General features: G+C 33.0%; 2 protein-coding genes across 2 annotated transcripts; one reads left to right on the plus strand and one right to left on the minus strand.

Moving 5' to 3' along the window:
• The first annotated feature begins 1991 nt into the window (after nt 1–1991).
• LOC134257173 (uncharacterized) lies at nt 1992–4347 on the plus strand. The gene has a single exon (XM_062739818.1). It carries the CDS (start codon nt 2092–2094, stop codon nt 3559–3561), a length of 1470 nt encoding a protein of 489 aa, XP_062595802.1. The 5' UTR covers nt 1992–2091; the 3' UTR covers nt 3562–4347.
• A 12747-nt stretch (nt 4348–17094) lies between these two features.
• LOC134257085 (uncharacterized) lies at nt 17095–23584 on the minus strand. Its single transcript, XM_062739728.1, has 8 exons — nt 23520–23584; nt 22002–22103; nt 21680–21798; nt 20196–20271; nt 19713–19827; nt 19203–19366; nt 18388–18493; nt 17095–17180 (listed from the first exon to the last, which is right to left on the minus strand). The coding sequence occupies exons 3-7, from the start codon at nt 21754–21756 to the stop codon at nt 18392–18394; spliced, it is 534 nt and encodes a 177-aa protein (XP_062595712.1). The 5' UTR covers nt 21757–21798; nt 22002–22103; nt 23520–23584; the 3' UTR covers nt 17095–17180; nt 18388–18391.
• Nucleotides 23585–24010: the final 426 nt, after the last annotated feature.

Genomic DNA, 24010 nt, shown 5'->3' on the forward strand with positions numbered 1-24010 from the left:
ACAACTGCATCAAAACAAAAATGTGATGACGGCGCTGCTTGTATCCAGATAACTGTGTTTGAGAGGGAAATACTTTTACATGTTTGTGATTTATTAGAAAAAAGGAGCATTAATCAGGTTTACTGATTTTAAAGCCGTATGTTTTTCTTTACTAAGACAAGAAGCTGCGTCCTTATTTAAGTCAGGATTTCCTCTGATATTCTTGAAAAACAATCAAAGAATGCAAATATAAGTAATAAACAACGATTATTCAGTGAACATGGCATTATGAATAGCAATAGCTCTGCTGGCATATTTTCCATGATGCGCAATATGCCAGCAGAGCAATTGCTATTCATAATGCCATGTTCACTGAATAACGTTGTTTATTTCTTAATTGTTGCCTCTAACGAAGAACTGAAGCATCTGAATCGTAGAACTGTAAATTATATTATTCATGTGTATATTAATTTACCGATTTGCTAATTCTTACTGTTGCAGAAGCGAAAAAACTACACAACAGTAAAGGCTGAAAAGGTAACCGGTTTTATTTAATAACATGAAATAGGAAATTTTTTAAAACAAAATACCTTTGTTTTATAAAAGAATGTGGGAGGATAAGAGAAGCCGAAGGATAAGACAAGCCAATCGTTAACGTTCTAATGTACCTAGCTACATGTATATAGGCATTTACAAGTTAAAGTTCACAGTAGTTGTCAAAATCATATCTAGATTCTGAACAAGCAAAACGTTACTTTCAGAATCAATTTAGCTTTTACGGTATTCAAGACTTTTCAATTTTGTATGCAAATGCTAATATGCATTACATAATTTAGACAAAAAGTAAAATTTCTTAAAATGAATCTGGCATATGGCTATCTCCCAGTTTCTTTCGAATTATCATATACATATTTGTCGAGCAACTTTATTAAATGCATGTAATATGCAATTTCAATAAAAGTAGCATCTCATATTTTACCAGTTTATTTTTTATTGTTGAAGAAAGCTTTGATAAATAGCTCATGCACATTTATACCATTGTGCTTTTAGTTTTAAAATATGCTATTAAATGAAAACCCAAATAAAGAAAAGGTCAAAAGGGAAAAATAAATACATTTAACATAATAAATGTAAAAATGTTGCATTTGATTTCAAGCCCATTGATCTATCAATCGTCTTTTATCTGTCGCCGCGACATCATTATTATATATTCCTTGACACAATAAGGAAGTAGATTAGATATATTTAAATATAGACATCCTCAAGAGGCCACTATTGCTTTGATAAGTGGATGGATCGCAGCATTGCTGATTTATATAGACCGTTCTGCATCCGCATTGACCCCCCTGCACGTACATGTGTGTCCCCAGTCAGTTCGTAATGAAATTCGTTAAATCACTTCCTCAAGTTGGGTATTGTGGTTAAGCTGACTACTTACTGTTCTTTTACTTGTGTCCATCAATTAATAGACTGCTCGTTAGAAATATATAAAATAATATCATTGCACAGTATCATTATTATTATTAAAGAAAATAAGTCAGAGGTATTTATTGACTTTGCGAGTACAAGTGGGTGGTCAGGATGTTTTAGGCATTATTTTTGTTTTCTTTAATAGCAAACCTAATAGTTACAGAGCTAGCGTTATTGCCAGAACCACTGTCAGAAGATTACTTTCTTTTTGTATACATTGAGTCCGTTTCAGATTTTTGTTGCCTTAATTGAAGACTAATAAAACTCTCTGTGATACAAAAAACCCCTACTTTTAGTGTAGTTGACGCTTGTTTATATTATAATATCACCCGTTACCTTGTTTTTCGTCTGTCTAATGGGACCTTAATTCATTTTTTTTTAATTGATGCAAATCGTGTCGTAATGCAGAGAAATATATCCTTTTTTGGAAAGCCCAATGAAGTTTTCACTGTATCCGTTTATACTTACTGTTCTTGCTTAGTGTAATAGGCTTCAGCGACAGACTTATTTGCGTTTCCGTTATATTTCCTGCTAGTTTTCACTTGGCTGTCATATCCTTTATGAGCATCTGTTATTGATTGCACGTCAATTAATCACATGCCCTAAGGAATGTAATTAATTGCCGATCTTTGTCCGATCGCAATGGACGTAAACCAAACCGAAGGAGACCTGGAAATCTCCAAGAATTCCCCTGTCCTGAATGTTCTGAACCTCACTGATCTTCAACACCAGAGGGAGACGCTACAAAAACTGAACGATCAACTGGCGCACCTGCTAACGCCAGTAATCGCCTTTCTGAGCCTTCTCATGGTGTTTGGAATCCTCGGAAATTTACTGGTTTTGTATGTGTACGAATTCAGATTTAAACGTTCCAGTTCGCGGTCTTTCATTTTGTGTCTTGCACTTCTGGATTTTGTGGCCTGCGTAATTGGAATGCCTTATCATATATACGATATGTACCATACCTATACGTACTTTGACGAAGGGTCTTGTAAAGGACTGTCTTACATTCTTGGAGTTACAGTGACGGCGTCATCTTTTGTACTGACACTTATTTCCATTGACAGACATCGCAAAATATGCAAACCGTTCGGAAAACAGATTTCAGATCTTGGAACTAAAAAAGCATGCTTTGCCTCAGTTATTTTTGCAAGCCTGTTTGGTATCCCAAATATTATCATGTACGGCAATTCATCTATAGAAGTACCCGGTGAAAATTTTACTGGTGTGGAATGTTATATAAAAGACGAATACGAATCTTCGGAATCCTACATTTACTTTGGACTTTTCTTCTTTCTATTTATTACTACAACAATCGTGCTTATCGTTCTTTATTCTCTGGTCGGGTTCAAGATTCGCCAACGAGCGGCAAATATTTCCACCGATTCTGGAAGCGCACGAAAAGAGAAAGTAACGAATAAAGGTCGGAGATCCTTTAGCTTCTGTGGAGTTTCGGATCCAGAAACAACAGACGAAATTTTATCTGAGACAGACGACAGTCTCTCCACAGTCAAAGTCAAAACAATTTCATACAAGAAAGGAAACGACGAAGCACACTCCGAGTGTAGAATGGAGTATGAAAATGCGGTGACACCAATTTTTAAGGGTGTTATAGAGCAAGAAAAAGACTCTAGTTCTAGTCAAAATTCTCACACCAGGTCCTCAATGATTCGGAAGAATAAGAAGAGTGATCAAAAGAAGAAAAAAAGCTTGCTAGAGTTTTACAAACGACAGACAATGTCTATGAGTGACGATGATAGCGAAGAGTGCAGACAATCTGTCCGTGGCTCCTTGTCAGTTAAATCGCTTTCAAAAAGACAAAAGAGAACCGTACGGATCACGGGAATGCTGTTTATGATCACGTTGATCTATATTGTCAGTTTCCTACCCCATCTTGTGCTCTTGGTCCTTGAATTTATGGACCCTGCCAGCTTTGAAAATCTTTCCCCGATGGCTTTCACGGGATATAACTTTCTTTTAAGGTCTTATTTCATAAACAATATGGCTAATCCCTTTGTTTATGGATTTCTGGATCCTAAATTCAGACATGAAGTATTGTTTCTTTTTAAAAGCATTGTACATTGTAAATATGGAAGAATCTTTCGACGGTGATGCTTTATTGGCAATAATTTTGACATATACAGTACTATATATTTCTGTATAAAAATGATGCTTTAAGTCTTTCATTTCTCCACCGATCAGATATTTTTGTTAAAACAATTTGCATGTATATATGTGTTAATTATTTTTACTTTGTTATAAAAGTTTCTAAAGAGCTTTACTCATGGGCTTCTGGGAAGTCAAAGTCCGCATATATTATGATTTTTTCAAATTTTGATTTAATATCAGTCAACGTTATATTTGCAATTGCATGCAGCAGGCGTTTAAAAATGATCTTAGTCATAAAATATAATACATGTAGTTTAATAGCTTTTAGTGGAAAATGAAATTAACAGTTTCATTGTATTCCTAAGTGTTTAAACACTACAAAGCTTAAGTGATACCTGATGATATACACATCCGAGATCTCGCCTGACATAAATGATGTATTATAATTATTGTATAATACTTTAAGCGCTGATCTCCATTTTTGTGATTTTTTCTTTGTATATATATATATAATATATTTCATTTTCTATAATAAGCCTGTTTTTTGTCTTAATTTTCAAGGAATTACTGATGAATTTTCCCAGTGCATTTTTTAAAAACTAAACAAGTTAACGTATTGTTGTCCTGTTTGTTTTGCAATAAAGTTTTATTAACAAAATTGTTTTTTATTGTAAAGAAACAGCAGTAGCTTCTCGGGAGGAAGGATACTTAATTAGGTTATCGAGGGCAATATACTACTTACTTAGCATGCCATAAACAACAGTCATGTTTTGCATGTAAAACACGTATTTTCTTGTTTTGCATGATACTTCTTTACGTGTTTGTCTTTCACTTTAAAAACACAAACAAACAGTGTTTCTTTATATGAAAAAAAGATATCAAGTTGAAATATTTTCTAAGATGTTCGACATTTTTATCATTTTATTATACATAAACAAATTGAAGCAGATCCTATTGTTGTTATTACGGACATTATAACAATCAGCCGTTGTGTAGATGGTATGAACTGACGCAAACCCTTCAGGATATTGACCAATAACGAAGGTAATCTGCGTTAATTAAGCTTCCTACCTCACTGTTTGACTACGTATATACGATGAAAATTTTTATACTTGTCTGGGCTCAGAAGAAATTAGGATTTTTAAGACACAGTGCTTCGTGCATGTAGTACTTTTGCATCGTGTCCTATTCACACTCTGTTATCATGTATTAAAAGCTAAATACATGTATTATAGTTACATTGAGCTTGAAAACAACACTCCAAATCATTTATCCTACAGTTCCCCCCGCTTGAAAATTGGGAGGGTATAAAGTGATCGTCCGACCATCTGTTAGGTTTTGGGGTACCCATCTCTTATCTGCAACTCCTCTTATATCTCTGAATGAAATTTAATGAAACTTTCACAGAACCTTTGTTACACAATGCTATTATGTGCCTGTTATATTACTTTTTTATTCGACACAAATTTTGGGTTTCCCATGGCAAAACATGGAGACTGTTGTTCTTTTTATCGCATTATGAAGTGTACTAATATCTTATCCGAAGAATATCAACAGTCTCGTTTAAAGTCATCATTTAGTAAATTTTATGGTCGCTACAATGACCTTGTCAGAAAATACAATTTATCATTGAGACAAATGCTGACTAACGTTTTTCATACTTATTGTTAGTCCATTATTTATACACTGAATTGACGACGGTTTTTCCCGTTATTTCCCAAGCATGACAAGGAGCACACGGCGGGTGTCACTCCTCCATGGCACCTGATCCCACCTCTGATGTTTCGGTGGTCCGTGTTTGCTATGCTCCAATTTTGTATTGTTTTATGGACTTTGATATTGAATGCTGTTCGTTATCTCCATATCCTTCCGCAAATCCTCTTATACATGTACCACTGAACGAATTTTAATGAAACTTTCACAGAATCTTTGTTTAATACAAAGTGCAATCGTGCACCTTCTATTTTCATTTTTGATCCGACTCATATTTCTTCGTTTCCCATAGCAAAACATGGACATTGCCATTCTTTCTACAATATACTGAAGGGTTACAATCTCTCATCCGCCACTCCTCCTATGCAATATAATAAAACGTAATGATTCAATCACAGATTCTTTTTTACATAATGCTACTGTAATCTTCATATTTTACTTTTTGCCCTGGCACTTATTTCGTGTCTCCCAGAGCAAAATATGGACTTTGCCATTATGATCATATGAATAGCGGGGGTAACATTGAGTGCCTCTAGTTTCAGATGAAATATCCGAAGAATTCATTTAAAGTTCTTTTTTAGTCAGAAATTTTACAATTCCAATCATTTATAAGGGATAAGAATATCTGAGATATCTCTTGGATATTCCATTGTAGATTATAATTCTGATCAAGTATGTTATGTTTCACATCATACGATGGTTTGCACAAGTCTAATGATGTGCATGTACTAGTATTTGATGTACGGAAGGCACTGAAAATATGTAGAATAAGTACATGTAAGTAATAAAATATTCAAACAGGCATAACACATGTCTTTATTAATATATCTCAATGCAAATGTTTCACAAAACTCTGCAGTATTGGAAGTTCTCATGTGGTCTTGATTGAAGTCACCTTCACATTGTCTATGGCAACTATACCAAGGAACCCTGTACATCATGTATACGGAGAATACAGGAAACAAAATTAATATCAAATCGTATTGTAAACCTCCCGCATAGCTATTCTTCCTCCAAATGCTAGCCCCTGCTTTTCTACAAGATATTTTATTAAATTAAATGAATGTTTAGCCCTCACTTTTTCTACGAGTATATACTTTTACAACTTTTCCTCTGGAATATTTTACAAAGGCGGTTTATAGACTGGCGCCCCTCCCCCTTTTTGATTTTTTTTATATGTAAAACTTAAATGTCCACTATCCTAAAATCAAGGGAAAACATCTCTTAATTTATTTCTAAGAACTCGTCAGCTTCCAGGGGCTTTGCCCTCGAACACCAACCAGGGCTTTGCCTTAGAACCACTGGGGGCTTCAATGCAGCCCAACCCCTAACTTTTACTGCCCCCTTTTTGAAATTCCTGGATCTGCCGCTGTTCTATGACATCCCCCATAACTTTTTGAAAGCAAAAACAAAAATCACCATAAATAAAAAATCTCTCCAACGTTGACTTTGCTCGAAAGCAAATTTTCTCTGAATCTAAATATATATTAATAATATGGAGCTACACAATTTGAACAGTTATATCGCTGAAATCTATCAAAATCAACACGATGGGTGCAACTATTTCTGAATCAACATATTATTGTAATGTTTGCAATTTTTTTGTCTTTAAAGATGCCATAATATTGGATGGATGGACCGTTATTGTGTAATTTTAACATTTGAAGAAACCAAAGTGAATCAGATTTGTTGATGAAACTGATCCTGGGTGAATATGATAAATAAAATGAGAATCCGCTAGTAATGCAAATTCCATACTCATAAAAAGTGACTGATAAAATTATATAGGAAAGGTTAACTTCACCAGTAAAATGGGAGAGGATGGTAAACTCGCAATACGTTTATTTCCAATACATCTCTCAGTCAAAACTGTTAACGATAGCGTTGGAAATAAAATTTTGTGGTGGTAATATACTGTATGATATACCTTCTTAAATTACCGAGGGGATTCTTCACTAATGTGGAAAGGTTCAGTACATAAAATCTTCAATATCTTAACCTTACGTCTATAAAGTACACCAATTGTACAAAAATAGTCGATCATGGATCTTCAAAATATATACACTTTTCTATGATTTTTATGTGATAAAAGGAGTAGTCGCCCACTGAACTTGTTTTTCTCTTTATCAGTATAAATGGCCCACTCATTTAAATAAATGATCACGGATTGTACTTCCTGATAACACGAACTTTTTGTTCACTTAATCTGGTGAATACATTTAACACGAAGTCTGAAGATGCAAACTCTCTTAAGAGGACTAGATCGATAAATAAATAAACTTTGATTTTGTTTCTATACTCATTCCTTTACTCATTAAATATAAATTTTTTCTGAGACGAAAGTGTTGACATTTCAACGTTTATACAGAGCATCTAAGAGTGCCAATTAGTTCCATTACAAAAAGGCATATAAACAATTTTCTGTATATCAATAATTCTTTGCAAGAAAGGTGTAAAAGACAATGTTTTCTTTTTAATTTCACAAAGACATATTCATGAAATGGTACAATTTTGACAATATATGCTGACTTTAACCCTTTACAGTGAGTGACAAAACAATGAGGGTAATGAGCATCTCCTTCCAATCGGTCACACAACCCATGCGCTTCTTGTCATACCGCCCCGTGGGGATCCGGGCTAGAATAGATCCTCAGTACCCCCTTGCTTGTCGTAAAAGGCGACTAAATGGGGCGGTCCTTCGGATGAGACCGTAAAAACCGAGGCCCCGTGTCACAGCAGGTGTGGCACGATAAAGATCCCTCCCTGCTCAATGGCCCTGAGTGCCGAGCATAGGCCTAAATTTGCAGCCTTTCACCGGCAATGGTGACGTCTCCATATCAGTGAAATACTTTGGAGAGGGACGTTAAACAGTATACAATCAATCAATCAATCTTGTCATACCACGGAAAAAACGTCGAGATTCAGTATGTAAATATGTCTTATAACAATTAGTATAACAAGGTCAGTCAGGATTTTACTTGATGTAAGATTTTATTTGCTGACAAGCTTATTGTACATGCATCAACCAAGAACTTTCGAAACTATTACTTTAACGAGTCTGGGAATATTCTTGTTTTATCTACTTATCTGTCAATAACTTTAGAATTTGTTCATAAGTAGAGCATGCTCTTCCATATCAAATCAATGGAGAGAAATACATCCCCTATGCAGGAGATAAGCATGCTGCATAGGGAAGTTGACGAAAGAAAAGTGAAAGTAATCACGTTTATCATAATACTTTGTTTTTAAACTTTTAGTCGAAAGTTATCCAAATATTAAACAGATATATGGAACGCCGTAACTGCCTTATGTGGAGAACTTTCATTATATGCTGGTACTTTGACATTATATGATGGCATTTTATCATTATATGATGGTACTTTGTCATTATATGATGGTATTTTATCATTATATGATGGTATTTCGTCATTATATGATGGTATTTTATCATTATATGATGGTATTTTATCATTATATGATGGTATTTTGTCATTATATGATGGTATTTTGTCATTATATGATGGTATTTTATCATTATATGATGGTATTTTGTCATTATATAATGGTATTTTGTCATTATATGATGGTACTTTGTCATTATATGATGGTATTTTGTCATTATGTGATGGTATTTTGTCATTATATGCTGGTATTTTGGCATTATATGATGGTATTTTGTCATTATACTACTTTTCATTATACTACTTTTCATTATACTATTTTTCTTTATACTACTTTTCATTATGCTACTTTTCTTTATACTACTTTTCTTTATACTACTTTTCAATATATGCTACTACTTTTTCGTCATTATTTGTAGTCTCGATCATCCAGATGCTTGTCTATAACACAAATTTGCTGTTCCTAGACTGGCAGTACGAAATTGAGGATCAGACAGGCAAGCCAGTCTAGGTATCGTAACAGTATTTCACTTAGGTTCACGTCAAATCATGGCTGAAGCAAAATAATCTCAGAGTCTTCCCTTCCGATTCGGGCATTTTGATACGAGAATGGAGCTGAATTTTTTTTATGAGATGAAAAACAAGATGTGAACTTCCTGCATTGACCAGATTTATTAAAATTTTGTGCGTGCTGATTTTTCTATATACTGTCAAGAGTGGGGACTGATTAGGTCCTGGGCTAGATTTTCAAACACCTGCTCGACTTCGATCGAAACAAACTTGCGTGCCTTGCTGGATGCCTTTGTATTTTTCGGTACTAAAATCTTTACTAAAAAGCTTGTCTGACGTGGTTTGCTTAAATTCAAAAAGCGGAAAGAAATAATATGTTATATAATTTCTCTTGATCGATAATATATCTTCAAGAGACCAAGCGTAAACAATGTTGTATACAATAATGAACAAAGAACATTGAATTTAAACTCCTGGCTCCAGAATCATAAAAACATAACTAAGACTTAAGTCAAATTTTTAATTAACGATAAAATATTTATTAATTATGGAATTTATATCTTCATTTGCACATAACAACATCTCTGTGAAACAATATTAAAAATATTTTAATTCTGATCTGCTTGACTTTACAACATTTTATTATAAAATAAAGAATTTGATCAACTTAAGCTTAAGATGTTTCACGATCCCGGGGCCAGCATTTTTCAAGTAATGTTTTGAATGACCTAACTGATTTTTTTGTTTCGGTCGAAGTCGAGCAGGTGTTTGAAAATCTAGTCCAGGGCCTAATCACTCCTCACTATTGACAGTATATAGAAAACTCAGCACGCACTAAATTTTAATAAATCTGGTCAATACAGGAAGTTTACATGTTGTTTTTCATCTCATAAAAAAATTCAGCTCCATTCTCGTATCAAAATGCCCGAATCGGAAGGGAAGATTCCGAGATTATTTTGCGTCAGCCAAGTGAAATACTGGTACCATACCTAGACTGGCTTGCCTGTCTGATCCTCGATTTCGTACTGCCAGTCTAGGAACAGGGAAATTGTGTTATAGAGACAATCGTCTGGATGATCGAGACTACAAATAATGACGAAAAAGTAGTAGCATATAATGAAAAGTAATATAATGAAAAGTTGTATAAAGAAAATAAGTATAATGAAAAGTAGTATAATGATAAAATACCATCATATAATGACAAAATACCATCATATAATGATAAAATACCAACATATAATGACAAAATACCATCATATAATGATAAAATACCATCATATACTGTCAAAATACCATCATATAATGACAAAATACCATCATATAATGATAAAATACTATCATATAATGATAAAATATCATCATATAATGACAAAATACCAACATATAATGACAAAATAACATCATATAATGATAAAATACCATCATATAATGATAGAATACCATCACATAATGATAAAATACCATCATATAATGATAAAATACCATCATATAATGACAAAATACCATCATATAATGATAAAATACCATCATATAATGACAAATTACCATCATATAATGGCATAATACCATCATATAATGACAAAGTACCAGCATATAATGACAAAGTACCAGCATATAATGAAAGTTCTCCACATAGGGCAGTTACGGCGTTCCATACAGATATAACAGATTCTGTTATATTGTTCATTTCAAGCTCACTGTGATACATCGTTTCGATATATAACAAATGAAATACAATGTAACAGGAATTATGATAATGAGTTGCATTTTTATTATAAATTTACTAGTAACTAATATATGATACAGCTGTATACATGTATAAGAATTCATAAATATTCAGAGAAAAATGTTTTGATTAAATTGATGCAATGTTACACGATTTCATATTGTTTTATGTTAAATTTTGGGTCAGAAAAAGCAATGAACAATTTTTAAAATAATTTTTCTTGGAATAAGAATTTAAAGTACATGTAAGAAACTTATAAACTTTTTGTGAATTAAAAAGTTCCCAACGACTGAAAACTGTTATATTTTATATTAAACTTTGATGGCCTATTGTAACCATGCCCTAACCCTTTGACCATGATTTGGACGAACTTGAATATACATTATATGTACCCACAAATAGCATGTGTATTAGATAGCGGAATTATCAATACAACAGTTTGTATCAATCTGTGTTAACATTGAAAGCTTTTTATATATTATTAACGGAATATTTGCAAATGTGTATGCGTAGTTATATATATGCATATCAATATGAGCTAGATAACGTTCGAGAGAACACTGCCAATGTACTTGATACATTTTTTCTTCTGATTAACAGTAGTATAAATTGAAGATAGATTTTCTCGATAATATCATGTCTTTTCTTTCTCGTTAGATAAATGTTCAAGTATATACCTTGGAGTGTTCAACGTCTAAATGAGATACGTGGAGATAACGAACAGTATTCAAGATCAAAAGTCTATGAAACGATTCAAAATAGAAGTGGAGCAAACATGGACCTCCAAAACATAAGAGGTGGGATCAGGTGCTATTGAGGAGTAAGCATCCCCTCCCGACCGGATACACCCATCGTGTGCTCGTTGTTATGATTGGAAAATGACGGCAAAAATCCATGGACAACTTAGTGTGCAAACAATGGCCTAACAATCAGTATGAAAAAGTTGTATTTGATGACAAGGTCATTTTATCGATCATAGAACTTAGGAATGACGACTTGAACCCCTTACATGGCACTTACGCATTTCTACGCATCTGACTTGTTAAACAAGTATAGTGTGTACAAACATTCATAACTTCGTTAATACTGCTAATATCAGAATAAATCTTGCACCGTTGGAAAGAGAAAATAATTATGATAAAATAATATACAGAATTTTTGTTTAGTGGTTGTACCTGTTTTTTGCTACCTTGATTTAAACTTTGCGCACTATTTGAGCGATTTTGCCATTATTGAAATCAATGTAACAGGTACACTGTATATGTAAAAATGCTAAATTTTGGTGATTACCTACCAACACCATTCCATCCCCTAAAATACTTAAAATTGGTTTGTACAAAAAATTGTACAACATGCTCATAATTTTCAACACAACTATAGAATATTTTTGATATATTTAACTAAGCAAAAAAAAAAAAAAAAAAAAAAACTAGAATGAAACTCATTCTTGAATAAAGGAAAATTACTGTATGATTTTTGTGTACAACGTTGCCATGGCAACTGAAATGATATTTTTATAATCATTTTCAGAAACTACACAATACCTGATTTCAGATATTCATTGGTATGTACAAAGATTACAAGAAATACTCAGAAAAATGCATTGAAATCTTAATATCAATTTGTCTAGAAATGCTTAAAATCTTTGCCATGGAAGGGGTTAAACGAGCCTTCTAATATTCTTATATGAACACTCTGACAAATAAGATTGTGATTTTGCATCATTTTGAAATTCTGTTTATTTGTTTTCTAAAAAACAGTTTAATTTAAATGAAATCATGCGACTTTGTTTAATACATCATTTTAAAAATCTTAACACGATATGTAATAAATGAAAGATGTTTTTGTCCGGTGTACTAGTGAAAACTGTCGTTAGTCCTCAGAGTCGCTCTAAAAATAGAATTACCAAGCGGTAGCCTTGCAATTCGGCACTCGATCTATTATCATGTTAAGGTAAGTCACAATCGTTATCGGTTGGTTTTCGTAAGAGTTTAGGGCTTCTTTTTTATCATCATGAAACATGACAAATATCGAATACTTCCCAATCTGATTAAAATCAGATCCGCAATCCGCTCCTTCATACCATCGTCTTTTTTCACTTCAAGTACTTATCCTCATTTTCCCTTTATTTTTTTATGGTCGCAACAGAGCCCTCGTGTAGCTACCATAAAAGATAATGAAGCGGATCAAGGATCTGATTTTAATCAGAATAATTCCCTAGCAGGTACTCACTAAACTTGAGAAAAGTTGATTTTCGCATTTTTCGATAAAATGCTGCTAAGTTTATTTAGTAAAAGCATGAATTTTGTAAATTCAAAATGCAACATTTATTTCAAAATATTTTGCAACGTCAATGTAAAACGATGTAGAATATAGTTTCTTTCTCGCTGCGTAGTGTGAGAGAAATGAAAGCGTGTGCTTTTTACAATTTATGTATGTAAAAATATCCAATCGGAGACAAATTTCATTATTTACTGGAATGTCATGTGTTATGTTATTTTCGAAAAGATTTTCTGTTAAGGATTACTATATGTAAATCTAAATATTACAAAATTCTATATTTTGATGACAAATATTGATCCAGCGTTTACAAGGAAATTGTGCATTTCACAAAAAAAAAAAAAAAAAAAAAAAAAAAAAAACAAAATTGACACTATCTGTCCTCCTGTAATCTCTGCTCGTCCGTAATTATTGTACATATGTATCTTTGTACTACCATGAAATATGTAAAGATAGCGAATAGTATTGGAGCTAAAAAGTCCATAAAACAATACAAAATTAGAGAAGAGCAAACACGAACATCAAAAACATCATAGGTGTGATACATGTAATGTGCCATGGGGGAGGAAATTAGTGTGTAAATAATGATCTTACAATCACTAAGAAAAAAAAGTCAGTCAGCATTTAACTTCATGATAAATTGTATTTGCTGACACGGTCATTGTATTAACCATAGCAGTTACGAAATGATGACTTTAAGCAATACTGCAGATATTCTTTCATCATCAGCTTGTTTGTCAATAATTACCTTGTTTTAGAAACTGTTCACACGTAGAGCATGCTCTTCCGTATCGAGTCAACTGAGAATTATAAAGTCAGTATGCAGATGACAAAGGTTTATTGCTGCATAAGTGAGGGAATTTTACCAATGAAAAGTTAAAGTCATCACGTTTTTCATAAAGCTATGTTGTTAGATAGTCATTAACGTCTTTTTCTAGTTAAAAATCCAAATATGAAACAAATGTGTCAGACCAAATGATATCTTTTATTTTAAGCTTACTGGGATATATCGTGCTCACGTAAGAAAAGCTGCAGATCTGTAGCTACCTTAAAAAATAATTTGACAGACCGGAGAGCTACTGTGAGACCCATTGAAAAAATGGTTGTGTATTGATTAATTCTTCCAAATTCTTACATCAATTGCAAAAAAATTAGATTTTTAAAAATTCCGTACTCTTCTATCAATTACTTTCCTAGTTGACATCTACACGAAGCGCGTTGGGCCGAATTATCTTACAAACCAAAATGACAGTATAAACAGACGAAATTTTCGATGATCTCGATTTCAGGGACAAGAGGGCTATAAACAACAACTATAAGGTATGTTTTCTTGTGGAAACAGTGAAAGATTATGTTAGGAGTACACGTTAGTAATATGTTGAGAACATGGAAAAATAAGTCGATAAAAAACGCACTTTTTTGTGCGCAATAAATATACAGTTTTTTTCAATGGGTGGCACTGTAGTCTGGTCTTTCAATATTTTCGGAGAGCTACAGTCCTGCAGCTAACAGAAGAATGAATAGCTTTTGTTATAATTGACAATATGTCGTGGATATATATAAAAGTCGATTTGAAGGCTACAGCAAGTGTTTTCTTCTATACACGTAAAAGATTTTGCGCAAATTCTTTTTCACATGAAAACAAAGGTCTGCTAATAACGGGGCGATTGGTACACATGGGAATTCCAATAGATTATCAGAAGATCTGTCTCCAAAAAACCACAAAGATTTTTCAGTCAGAAACTCAAGCATCTTTTTATCAAACGTTCCAATATTTTCTTGGAGATTTTTTTAGTATCCACATCTGATTTACACCACTTCTCAAATATTAAGTTGCACAGTACTCTTGAAGTTTCTCCTTCACTACTGTTGATATTTTAGTGAGGAGTAGAGAAAGAGGCTTGGTAGAACATCTACTCGAACCCACTATGTATCCTTGTTTGTAAGGGTTTTTATGAAGTTTCGGAATACCCTATTGATATAGCAATTCATTTAAGTTGTTTTAATATTTAAATACTGTAGAAGTACTCTTTTCCGCGTGGTATTAATTTACGCTATGTGATCCACGGAAATGGCTTAATATAAATGTAAGGCATATAATGAAGTTGTTTTAATATAAAAATTATTCCGCGGAAAAACCCGTGGAAAAAAGGACTTCTACAGTATTTAAAACTGACATGTATGATTTTGAAGAATTTCTTCCTTAAAAAGGGGGCTATACGTTGGTTTCAGTCGAGGGCTGAAAGTCAAATCTGACAAATAAAAAAACTTGATGGACAGTGGATAGTCTCACAGTCTGGTATACCACCTAAAAATCATGAGAAGCCAATATTAAATAATAATATAAGTTATTTGATGGACAGTGGTTAATTTTTGGGTCAACTGTAAACTGACCCAAAGCAGATTATACTCGATAATATGGTATCCCTTATAATTTAATTTTAAAACAATTAAACAACTTTTGATGTAAAATTGTCAATAATACAACCATAGTAACGGAAGTGATTTGAAGCGAGGGGAGGTAATAACTGATACAAAGATCTAGCAGCCATGATGTTTGTTTACATGAGGTAAGAACGAGTAATTGTTTAAAGTTTAAGGTACATTTCTTAAATTTGGAATTTTCCATGGATTCCGAGGACTGGAAATGGGGGGATTGCACGGATATGATGATTAAGCCGGTCGTCAAGGGGGTGTGTCCCCATTCCAAACCAGATTATACAAAATGTTCTGCGTTTTTTTTTTTTTTTTGGAATTCAACCAATGAGAGGAGAGAATACAAACAAAATTAATTATATATATATATAAGTTAAATGTACGGGACAATATGTTACTTAAAAATGATTTGACATGACTCTATGAGACATAAATTACGTTTGCATTTCGTGTGCCGATGTACACTTTTAAGCTTTCTTCATGTTGGCATTATTTTCTTTCTAAATGTGTTAATCATGAAACTTGGGATTCATGATCATTAAATGTTGCTCTTTACTATGATAAGAAATGAAATTCAATATAGTAAAGAGAAACCAGGTGATCTGCCCTGTCTACGACGTTTTGGGACAACCCTCGTAATGCGTTAATCGAATATGAAAAAAAAATCTTGGCTAAGTTTTATAGCTTAATTCATGTGTTAAGATCAGACAAGAAAGCCTCCTGTTCGTGGTAGGTTTAGAAATACTTGATGCTTAGCTATAAATCTCCAGGATCAAGAGATCTTTCTTTGGTACCCAGAAAAGATCCTTGTCACGAGAAAAACAGTCCTGAATATGAAAACCCTTAACTCCAACCAACTCGAATACGGGAAAAAAAATTGTGACCAGTAAGACAATGATATGTGATCAGCATGACGTTGTGGACTATGGGTCCCTTTGTTTATTGGATATTTTCAGCATTCTGAAGGATCTCAAGGATCAATGACTGTTGTTGCTTGCTCTTGTTCAGGTCAAAAGAGTCGCGAAAAAACCGTCTTTATAATACTGAAGATATAGAGTATTAGTAGAAATTCATATTAAGCATAATATCATAATATAGAATGATTATATTGATAAAGAAACATTTTTTACTAATCTGCCTAAAAATAAAATAGAAAAATATCTGAAAATGACCCTTTTTATCCCATAACAACATGCAGAGTCGAAAGGATCATAGCAGCACAATCGTGTATGTTCATTTGTTAGTGAGTAGATGAATGAGTTCTGTGAGAGACGAAAATGACGTATTTTACACCGGGATCAATGTCGAATATTCCTTGATTTATAGGTTTGCTATTTGCGAGATGTTCCTCCTTTCTGTGTCCTTCTTTATAATTTATTTCCCTTATATTGCTTGTTTTTCGACTCTATTTTAGATTTTGGCAGTAACCACATTTGGAGTTCAACAGATCAGAAAAATTATAAACTAGTGTAATCTTATGCAGTCTTTAATATAATTTCACACCAGGTACAATTATATGAAATTCTGCTTATTTATAGCACTCAGTCGGAGATGATCTGGAAAAAAAAAAATATTTGAGAAAATAAACAGCTAAATTCTATGAAGCATAATTATAATTTCTTCCATCGCATGAATTTACATTTGCAAAATGATTAGTGATTTAAATAGACTTCAAAACACAGGTCTTGTAGAATGGACTTTTTCATTCAAATGTTCTTCCCAACAAAACAATAGCTCAAGGGTCCTCCGAAAAATACGCTCTGGTGTGGTGTAGGGGCTACTCCAGCATGCTAGAGGTTCACGGCGAGATACTTTTGACTTGGCGCCGCGTTAGCATCCATTGTAAAAATTTTGAAACCCCAATGGAAATAAATTATTTTATTAAGAAATAAGGCTTTGTATATTAACGAATGGTACAAAATAATAAAATACTCAATATTTACGATAAAATTTACGCATAAAAAAACTGTTAACCTCTCTTATTAGCAATAAATCCATTATTTTTAAAATCGAAGCAGAACTTGAAACCAGTCGTCTGTTTATAATTCAGAAATGGAATTCAGAAAATCTGACGAAACGAAACTAGTGTAATGCAACGAAAAATTCGTTTTCTGACAAGCAATCCGCAAAATTAATGTGAAGTCAAATCGAAAGTACTTCTGGTGACAAATTGGAATTATGACAATTTTCATTAATTAACAATAATGCACACTGAATAAAATGGATTTTATTATTTCTTGTGGCTTTTATACCTCAAGCAAACACGTAGGTACCTGAAAATTGCTTGTTAACAGTTTATTTCACGCATAATACGTTCCGCCCAAAATCTCAGGCGGAACGTGCTCGTTAGAAAATGGCCTTCGGATGTAAGAGTCCGAGGTATATAAGGAGCGTAGGGACGTTAACCGAGGCTCTTACTTGTAGGAGTAGTAGGGGCATAATTATACTTCGGCTTGCATGTTTCATATTTTAATTTTGACTTTTTTGTTCCCTTTCTATGATTACTCGATTCAAATACTCACAAATTGCTATGAAGAACCTTTCAACCAAAACTTTCCATGGTTTGACTTAATGTACATTGTACAAAATTCAAACAAGTACATGTACATGTATATCGCGTCGGTGAGAGAAGGTATTGAAACAGAGTCAGACAGTTATTTCGCGACATTTTACAATTTTTTGGGTGTTTTTTAACATTTAGTTTAATTTTTTGGATTGATTGGGGTAAAATATACTGTACAATACTGTAGTGCATTGACGAACCTTATTATGTATTGATTGACGTGATTCGCACATTGTCAACAGCAACAACACCATTGTACTGAAAGTTATCCGTCAAGTCGCCGCCAACATTACCACGAAACCCATACTGTCATGAAAGAAAAAGATGAAACGATTCATTTCAAGGAAGAATTTATCAATTGTGATTAAATATATATATATTTACAATTAAGTTGCACAAAGCAATAGGGTCAATCACCAATTCTGTTACCTTTAGCTCGACCATGAACATGACATTTGAGTAAGACAAAAATATTTATATCATAACTATTCTGTTGCATGGCTTTATATCAAACCGAGTCGCCCGCCTGAATATGACATTTGAGTAAGACAAAATTATTTATATCATAACTATTCTGTTGGCTTCATATCAAATCGAGTCGCCCGCGTGGCGTAGTGGTTAGAACGTCTGCTCTGGAGTCGACGAAGTAAGGAGTTGATCCTTACGTCGCGGGTTCGAATCCCACAGTTGGAGTTGGAGATTGGTCCTTTGGATGAGACCGTATAAACCGAGGTCACGTGTCGCAGAAGGTGTTAGCACGAAAAAGATCCTTCCATGCTCAACAGTCCTGAGTGCCGAGTATAGGACAAAATTTGCAGCTCTCCATCGGCAAGTGGTGGCGTCTCAATATGAGTGAAACATTCTCGAGAGGGACGTTAAACAGTATACAATCAATGAATGAATCATATCAAATCGAAAGTTTCAAATTTAATTCTAGATATAATAAAACGAGGTTACTATCGTAATTTATATCAATTATCTAAAGACAATGGGAATGCATGATAATTGTACTTACAAAGGATTTACTTTTAGTGGTCGTTATAGTCCCGTTGAATGATCGCCATACATCGTCAGTAGAGGATACATACACATGATTTGCTGAGTCGATGAAGGCATCGTAAAAAAAGCTCAGTTTGCCGTTTCCTTTAACCAAGTAATCAAACTCTACACGTACAGTTCCTTCGATACAAGAATTAAAGAGAACATTATTATTGTAAAACAATGCATCATTTTCATTTATTTCATATCAGGCATTACACATAACAATGAAATAATTTGCTTTTTTTTTTTGTTCTGTAACGTCCCATTCGTTAATCTATATTCTTATAAGTGAAAAAAATTAATATTTACTCTTAAAGAGTTGATTAAGTAGAAATTTAAAGTATCCAATGAATAAGATGCTAAAGATACAGAAAAAGAGACAGAAAATTTACGCAATTAGACCAGATGTAAAAAAAAATTTAGGGGTTTGAATTTTTTTTTTTAATTTTTTGCTTTACTTTTTTTAATTCACTTTATTATTTACCTGTCACATATTTTGACGAGAACATAATTCCGGATTTTTTAGTTGTACATGTCTGTGAAGATCTGATGATGGCGTAGTGATCTCCGTCCAATGGAGATGGTATTAACCTTTCTCTCTGTTAAATAATTTCTATTCAAATGTTTAAATTAACTTTGAAATAGAAGAAAACCTAAGATCAACAAATATTAGTGAAAATGCTTGATTATAATAAATTTAATATTTTTGGCAGCTTGCTGATTTCTTGCGCAAGATTGGCTATAAAATAGGTATTTGCAGACGTTTCTATGAATTCAAGATATGCAGAAATAAATTTACTTACATGACTAAAATAGTATCAATAATTATCTTCAGATATGGAAAAAACTTAATCGGTAAGAGAAATTCATTCATATATTAACCTGATATGACAAAATCAATCTTTTTTGTTAGAGAAGTTAAGATTTTAGTGGTCGAACATTTGCGATAAATAGACTAATTACTTACAGAAGTCCTTGTAAAATTAATGGTATTATTTCCAGAATTTTTGAGGCAAAATTCTTGCTCAAAATCACAACGAGAGCTAAAACAGAAATTTAACACAATGAAAACAACATTTAAAGAAAAATTAAAGATAAATATCATCATTAAAATTGAACTAGATTCATACAAGGAATGTGTTCGACGGAACTCTATATCTGAGTTTCCCTATATATAGAGCAATTCACTTAGTCACTGTTCAGTTTAATCAGTCGTCAGCAGTGTAGACGGGCATATGCTATACAGCACCCCAAGCGACAAAAGTAACTGTGAACCTCTCCTATTCATGTCTATTGCAGGAGAGTAAGATACCCAAAAGGTCAGTACAGTATAAAAAACAAACAGCTCAAGTCAATATCGAAAATAGTCGTAAGAATATTATTTTTTGCATATTCATCAATATTCATAAATGTACAAAATAAAATAAATTAGCATATTTTGCATATGAATCAAATGTGAATATTTGAATATTTGGGGCCATTATTGGTAAATTAGTTATATAAACCAATGCACAGTCAACCAATTATTATATAAAATGGATCATTAGTGTAGTCTACAAATGATTTTGTGTGATAAGTTACATTGAAATCATAAATGAACCAAAACTGTAGAAGGAGACATTATTATAAATGCATTTTATAGGTAAATATATATTTTCATAAAATATCATTTGTTCAAAAAAAATTCTATTTTTAGTAACCATGACAGGCAGGTCGACAGGTAGACCGTTCATCGAAATCAAAAACCGATGCACTATTTTATGTTAATAAATGTGCTTTTATAGTGTAGTGACAACATTACAAATGTATTTTGTGTGCCAAATTTATATATTATATTGAAATCGGAGCATAATACACAAAATTGTAGGAGGACTGTTATCAGACAGCGAATAAAATTTGAAAAATTGTGATATACTGACTACAGACGGACGGACGCCTGTCAAACCTGTCAAACCTGTCAAATTTTTGTTCTTCATTTAAACTGTTATCGCACCTGTAAGCTCTTAAACTGGTCTCTGACCAGTAGACCTTTCAAAGAAAACAATTTCATTTGTTTAATATTCATTAAAAAGTAATTTGCATTTAATGTTTTGTTCATATATTTATATAAGAATATAAATATAATATATGAATATTTAATCTTATAATAACAAAACCGATTTACTGCAGATTATGTGGATAGGACTATTTTCGTCTTATTTTGTACTTGACCCAAAATGAGTATATGTAACTACAATAAAGTGTAAACAAAGGTAAGATAACCAGTACGAACACGGGTCGCCATTCTACGCCGGTACCCGTGAAATTAAAGCGGTCAGATGTCAAGAATGTGAAGAGTATGCCATCGTACATGTACCATAGCTTGATGTTGATATCGTAGATATTTATATCAAAAATGGCGTATGCCTCTCTACGAGCCCTGTTCAGCTTTAAGGATTTTAATTTACTTACTCTTTCTCACAGGTAACGCCGGTGTATCCCACGGGACATTCACAGTTCCCTTCCTCATTGCAGACTGCATTATTCATACAAGGATTAAGATTCTCCTCACACCTCACGGTAACTGTTTCCTGATTTTTTTTTTTTTTTTTGAAAAATGCAGTAAAAAATCAACGAAAATTTAAGATTTAAGACTATAAGCTGAACGAACTTTATTAATAGTAATCATCAGAACATCCAATCTTTTGCTTTAAATACTTTTAACATTAGATTACATATGACATTTTAAGCAGTATTTATAAAAAATATATGAAAAGTTAAAAATGAAATGCACCTTTCCACCATCTATAGAAAACCTGGCTGTTCTAATCTTACTTTTGGAAGACGGTAAATCCCGTAACTTCCGGTTAATATCGTCATTGGAGCCCCGTCCTTCCTGTTGAATATATACACATTTACAAATAACAAGTGCTATTTCAGGTAAGATCTAAATATTAGATTGCAAAAACATCGTTCAACATACTTGTGCAAATAACATATTAACAAAAAATCAGAGATTCTTATAAAGAAATGACTCTTACAGGAAATATCATAACAATTTGTAATTTATCTCAATATCCGTAAGAAAGAAGTTCGGGTTCATAAATAACATAAAAAGAATTATTTTTCTGAAATGGAGACAATTTGGAGTAAAAGTAAGGTGTTGCGAAGTAAAGAGTTGATCCTTACGTCGCGGGTTCGATGTCCGCTGTGGGACGTGGAGTCCGGTCGTTTGGTTGAGACCGTATAAACCAAGGTTCGGTGTTGCAGTAGGTTTTGGCACAAAACGATCCTTCACTGCTCAAAGGCCTTGTTTTGGAATGAGACTTTACCCAAAGCCAGCCCCCACCCTTATAGTCATGCTGTAGAGTGAGACTTCCCATGGAACTTTTATTGTCTTCCATTGAGGGGAAAGTATTGCTAGATTTAAACTTCACAGTATGAAGAAAGCTCACTCTAGAGCAAGACTTTCCGGGTAATTCAAAGATGGGGGAAGTTCGCTCAACAACACGGTAAGGGTCGAATAGAGATTTAATTTATAGCCCTCTATTTGCAAGTTAATGAAAAAAACGAATGAACGTTTAACAAATAAATTCAAATTTAAGGGTCGAAACAATGATCTACTTAACAAATACATACTGACATTTGGTCTAATGCGCATGACTTTTTTTAACCAGTTGCTAGAATTTTTTACACTAAACTGTCTACGGAAATTCTTTTACCAGGTCTTCAAAATTAGTGCATTGCAGGTATGATCGGTTGAAAAGGAATGCTAACTTTTCTTTTGCAACATATACCTTCTATGATGATTTTTGCCCGTGTTTACCCTGCTCTTATTTTTTTGTTTTGAATAATGCAAAACATTATGCATATGTCGATTTTTTTTTGTATGTCAACATCGAGTACATTTTTGTTAAGTTAACTTGTTAAAGAGAGATACTAGTATATAATAAGCATAGATAGTTCATCATGTTCATTCTTAGGTAATTAATTATTTCTTTTTTCCGTTTTATTTCAAAAAAGGGGGTGGCGGAATTGCATCCTGCTAAAAGTAAGGCCCCTTTTTTCCTGTAAGTTTTTATCCTTTTAATTTTAAATTCATCTTTCCGTGCTTTGAGGAAAAATTCTAGTATATATTTTTCTATTTTAATGTGATAAAACACGCGTAATTATACTTACTGATCACAACATCATTTGTGTACAAGCTAGCAAAGTCAAAGGTCCAGTTCTATTATTCACCCAGTTTCCATTAATTCTAAACATATACTGTGAGTGATACCGTATTTAAAAGTTACGTTAGATCTTTACTTACAAGTGGAGACCCTAGACACACTGCTAGCGCTGCAACGGAAACAACTAATAATCCTAACGTAGTCCTCATGTCTCTGCTTATTAATAATTTATGGGTGTAATTTAGCCCCTTTTATACTTAATAGATATAAGGGAGGAGTTTTGTTTTAGTTGTTTTGATTGACATTGACATGCTCAATTCTGAAATTTCATTCAATACTTTGCATACATGTAAGTCTAACAATATTCTTCTACTTTCAATTTTCTAACCTTGTACGATATTCCATGATCAAAATTTAAAATGTTGAAAGAAAATAAGTATTTTGATATGTATTATGTTTGGGCTGTATACATTGTTTATTGAAATCATTGAAAAACGATATGTTAAATTCCTGGACAACTGTTATATATAGCAACAATGTCTATTTCTATCATTATTCCGCAAATTTGGACCAGACATTATAACTCACTAGGATAGGAATACAATAAGATTAGGTTCCAGAACTTACAGCA

This window comes from Saccostrea cucullata, unplaced genomic scaffold (genome assembly GCF_032062105.1).
Source record: "Saccostrea cucullata isolate Sc308-1 unplaced genomic scaffold, CSIRO_AGI_Scuc_v1 ctg14, whole genome shotgun sequence".
NCBI classification, from domain to species: domain Eukaryota; kingdom Metazoa; phylum Mollusca; class Bivalvia; order Ostreida; family Ostreidae; genus Saccostrea; species Saccostrea cuccullata.